The sequence below is a fragment of the Lactuca serriola genome, chromosome 8 (genome assembly GCF_051521515.1).
Source record: "Lactuca serriola cultivar US96UC23 chromosome 8, Lser_US96UC23_V15, whole genome shotgun sequence".
NCBI classification, from domain to species: Eukaryota; Viridiplantae; Streptophyta; class Magnoliopsida; order Asterales; family Asteraceae; genus Lactuca; species Lactuca serriola.
Genome location: NC_136415.1, coordinates 127,126,498 through 127,130,181, shown reverse-complemented (window position 1 = coordinate 127,130,181; position 3,684 = coordinate 127,126,498). Strand labels below are relative to the sequence as shown.

Genomic DNA, 3,684 nt, shown 5'->3' with positions numbered 1-3,684 from the left:
ACAATCGTATACCCAAAAAAACACATAGCTATGTGCAAAATCCTTACGTGAAAACCCTAGTGGTGACGACTGCAAGAACGAAGAATTGCAATGGTTTCTTGGCTCATTCGTGGTGAAATGGCTGAAATAGACGTTGATCAAAGTTATGGTATGTTTGATTGACTTTCGTTTGAATGATATTGACTGTTAAAGGTTTAATTTTGTTAGCTAAAAACGATTCTCTCCTCTACAGCTGGACATCCGACAATGTTTTCAATAAGAATGCACCATGGAGGTGAGTTTACAAGCTTTCCTGGAAGGAAGTATATTCGTGGGAAGCAAACATTTGTTGATTTACTGGACATTGATACCTTTTCCGTTCATGACATTGATGAGATGATGGAAGACCTAGGGTATGCTTCAATAGGTAAACCACTTTACTATCACTTTCAAAGGCCTTTAAGCGATTTAGATTTTGGGTTATTCGCTTTAGCTAGTAATGAAGATGTGGGGAGTTTTATGGCTAAGCATAAGTTAATTGAGGTATATATAGAGCATGACAAAACTACTTTGCACACCCATTTAATGTCCCCAACCCACAGTAAAGTTCGTATAACGGAGATTACTGAACCTCCATCTTGTTCAAAGAGTCTGTTCCTGGAGTGGCATAGCACACCTGCTGTTGACTTGGAGGATCACATGGATCACATGGAGAAAGAATCGGGTAACGATCCTACACCCACTGGTCATCTAGAGAAGGATTTGGGTAATGATGCTACTCTCACTGATCATATGGAGAATGATTTGGGTAATGATGCTACTCTCACTGATCATATGGAGAATGACTTGGTTAATGATGCTAATAACTTTGGTAAGTTTGGTGAGTTAGAGAGTGACAATGATGAAAGTGATGATAGTGATTTTTTTGTGGACATTGAAAATATATTGGATGATATTAATGTGGATATGCAAGATTTTGAAATGAATATCGACAAAGATGTGGAATGGGTTGGAGGGTCGTCTAACACTGTGGTTGATGAAGGCACACAGGATGAAGCTTTAGAGGTGATTAACACTGACTTTTTAGCATCTGATTCATCATCAGATGAGGGGATTAATGGTCAAAGAAAGAAATCAATAAGACCAATTCAAAGGGGACATGAGAATGATGAAGCACTTGTTAGTGAACCCTTCTATATTTTTCAAAAATTTGGTTCAGCAAAGGAGTTTAAGGATAAGGTAAAACTCCATGCCATAGAGACTAGAAGGGAGCTGGCCCTTGAAAAAAATGACAAGAATAGAGTGAGATGGGTTTGTAAGGGAACAATACCAAAGCTTGGGCCTAATGTAGAAGTCAACGATGAAGAAGAAATATGTCCTTGGGTCTTATTAGCTAGTAAATGGAAAAAAGATGTCAACTGGACAGTTAAAACGTACAACAAAGTCCATAAATGTCTTCAAACTAGAACAGTAAAAGCATGTACGTATAAATTCCTCTCTTCTAACATTGTTGAACAGGTTGAAAGTAACCCTACTATTCCAATTAGGGCTTTGCAAGAACAGCTACAATGGAGGTTTAAGGTAGATCTTTCTAGGATGAAAACATTTAGGGCAAAATCTGAGGCTCTAAACCTTGTGCAAGGAGATTTCGTTACTCGGTATAGTTTACTCAGAGATTACATTGTTGAGTTGCAAACTCGTAACCCAGATACGACTATTAGGGTTGATGTTGAAAGCGAAGGAAATCCACACAGTGAAACAAGGACATTCAGACGCATTTACATATGCTTGGGAGCTTTAAAGAAAGGCTTTGCAGCTGGAAAGAGGGATTTTCTTGGCTTTGATGGTGCTTTCATGAAGGGTCCATTTCCAGGACAAATTCTTTCAGCCGTGGTAAGTTTTAGTTATGGTTCTTTTACTTATTGTTATACATAAAAATAAGTAAAAATCTATTCATGATTGTTATTTATCATAAAATGAAGGGACTAGATGGTAATAATGGCACATATCCATTGGCATATGCGGTGGTTGAAACAGAGAACATCAGTTCATGGACTTGGTTTTTGAGTTGTCTTGGGGAGGGTCTTGGCTTGAATACTAATTCTAATTTCACTTTTATAACAGACAGGCAAAAGGTACTAAAATCATAGATTTTTTTACTTTATTTCTAAATTGTTTACTAACAAAATCTATGTATGATTGTTAGGGTATTCTAAATGCAATTGCAACCTTGTTTCCTTGTGCTGAAAATCGTTACTGTGTTCGTCACATTCGGGATAACATGAGGAAGCAATGGAGGGGTAAACCTTTCGAAGACCTCTTATGGACATGTGCAACTGCAACACATGTACAATAGTTTAACAAAGGCATGGAAGAGCTAAAGAAATTAAACAAGGATTGTAATGAGTGGCTTAAAAAGATACCACCTCAGCACTGGTATAGGTCCCATTTCACTGGTATAACATTTCACTCTAATAACATTCTTTATGTTTTCCTGGTTTGTGTAGTTTTTTAGAATTGACTTTAAGTGATGTGATTGGACAGGGAGAGCACATTCTGATGTGATTCTTAATAACTTGTGTGAAACATTCAATGGAAAACTGAATGAGGGTCGTGATAAACCAATTATTACTTGCCTAGAGTTCATTAGGGAATATCTAATGAAGAAGATTGTGAATGTAGAAAAGGCCATTGGGAAATGTACTGGTCCTTTGACACCTACAGCTATGCAGACTTTGGAAAATATAAAAAAAAGGCAGAAGATTATAGATCTGTATTTTGTGGAAATGGTAAGTATCAGGTAAGTGGCCCTTGGATGGACCAATGCGCGGTGGATGTGGTTCAACAAACATGCTCCTGCAGGAAATGGGAACTCACTGGGATGCCATGCAAACATGCTGTTGCTACTATATGGGAGATGAGGAAGAATAGTAAGGATGTTGGAATACCAGAAACTTGGGTGCATGAGGTATATTGGCTAAAAACTTGGAAACATATGTACTCATTCAAAATTGAGCCCATTAATGGGAGAAGCATGTGGGAAAAGTCTGTGTGTCCAACAACTTTGGTTCCTCCTAAACATCGTGTCACAATAGGTAGACCAAAGAAGAAACGCAGAAAATCAACTTATGAAATTGATGACATGGTGAAGGGTAATAGTGCATCAAGAATGCTTCAATCGGTTACTTGTTCAAAGTGCAACAACATTGGTCATAATGCAAGGAGTTGTAAGGGACAAAAAGCTAGTGCTCTTAGTGGTTCTGGTGGTCCTGGTGGTTCTGGTAAGGGAAAAGGAAAAGCTGGTTGAGGGAAAGAGACTTGATCTATTAGTGAAAGTTTGTTTTGTTGGTTAATCAGTTCTTTTGGTTAAACTGTGTCTTTTTGGTAAAAATGTGTCCTTATGGTTAATACTTTTGGGTAAATTATGTTTCTTTTGCTTAACCATTTTGTTGATGTATGAAACTATTAACCATTTTGTTGATGTATGAAACTATGCTATGGAAAGTATGGAAACTAAATTACCCTTTATTAAATCTCACTTGTGCTATTGGTTGTTTATGTCGATTGTTAGCATATGTTATTGGTTGTTTTTGTCAATTGTTAGTGTTTACTTTTCCAAATAAGTTCCAGAAACACTTGATGAAAATACATGGCTCATAGAAGTCAAAATAAGCTCCAAAAACACGTAATCAAACACTTAACCAA

At 37.1% G+C, this 3,684-nt stretch overlaps 1 protein-coding gene across 1 annotated transcript; it reads left to right on the top strand.

Moving 5' to 3' along the window:
* The first annotated feature begins 2,347 nt into the window (after positions 1–2,347).
* On the top strand, positions 2,348–3,286 carry LOC145067388 (uncharacterized). Its single transcript, XM_079014540.1, has 3 exons — positions 2,348–2,435; positions 2,524–2,779; positions 2,842–3,286. Exons 1-3 carry the CDS (start codon positions 2,348–2,350, stop codon positions 3,284–3,286), a joined length of 789 nt encoding a protein of 262 aa, XP_078870666.1.
* The last annotated feature ends 398 nt before the right edge of the window (positions 3,287–3,684 follow it).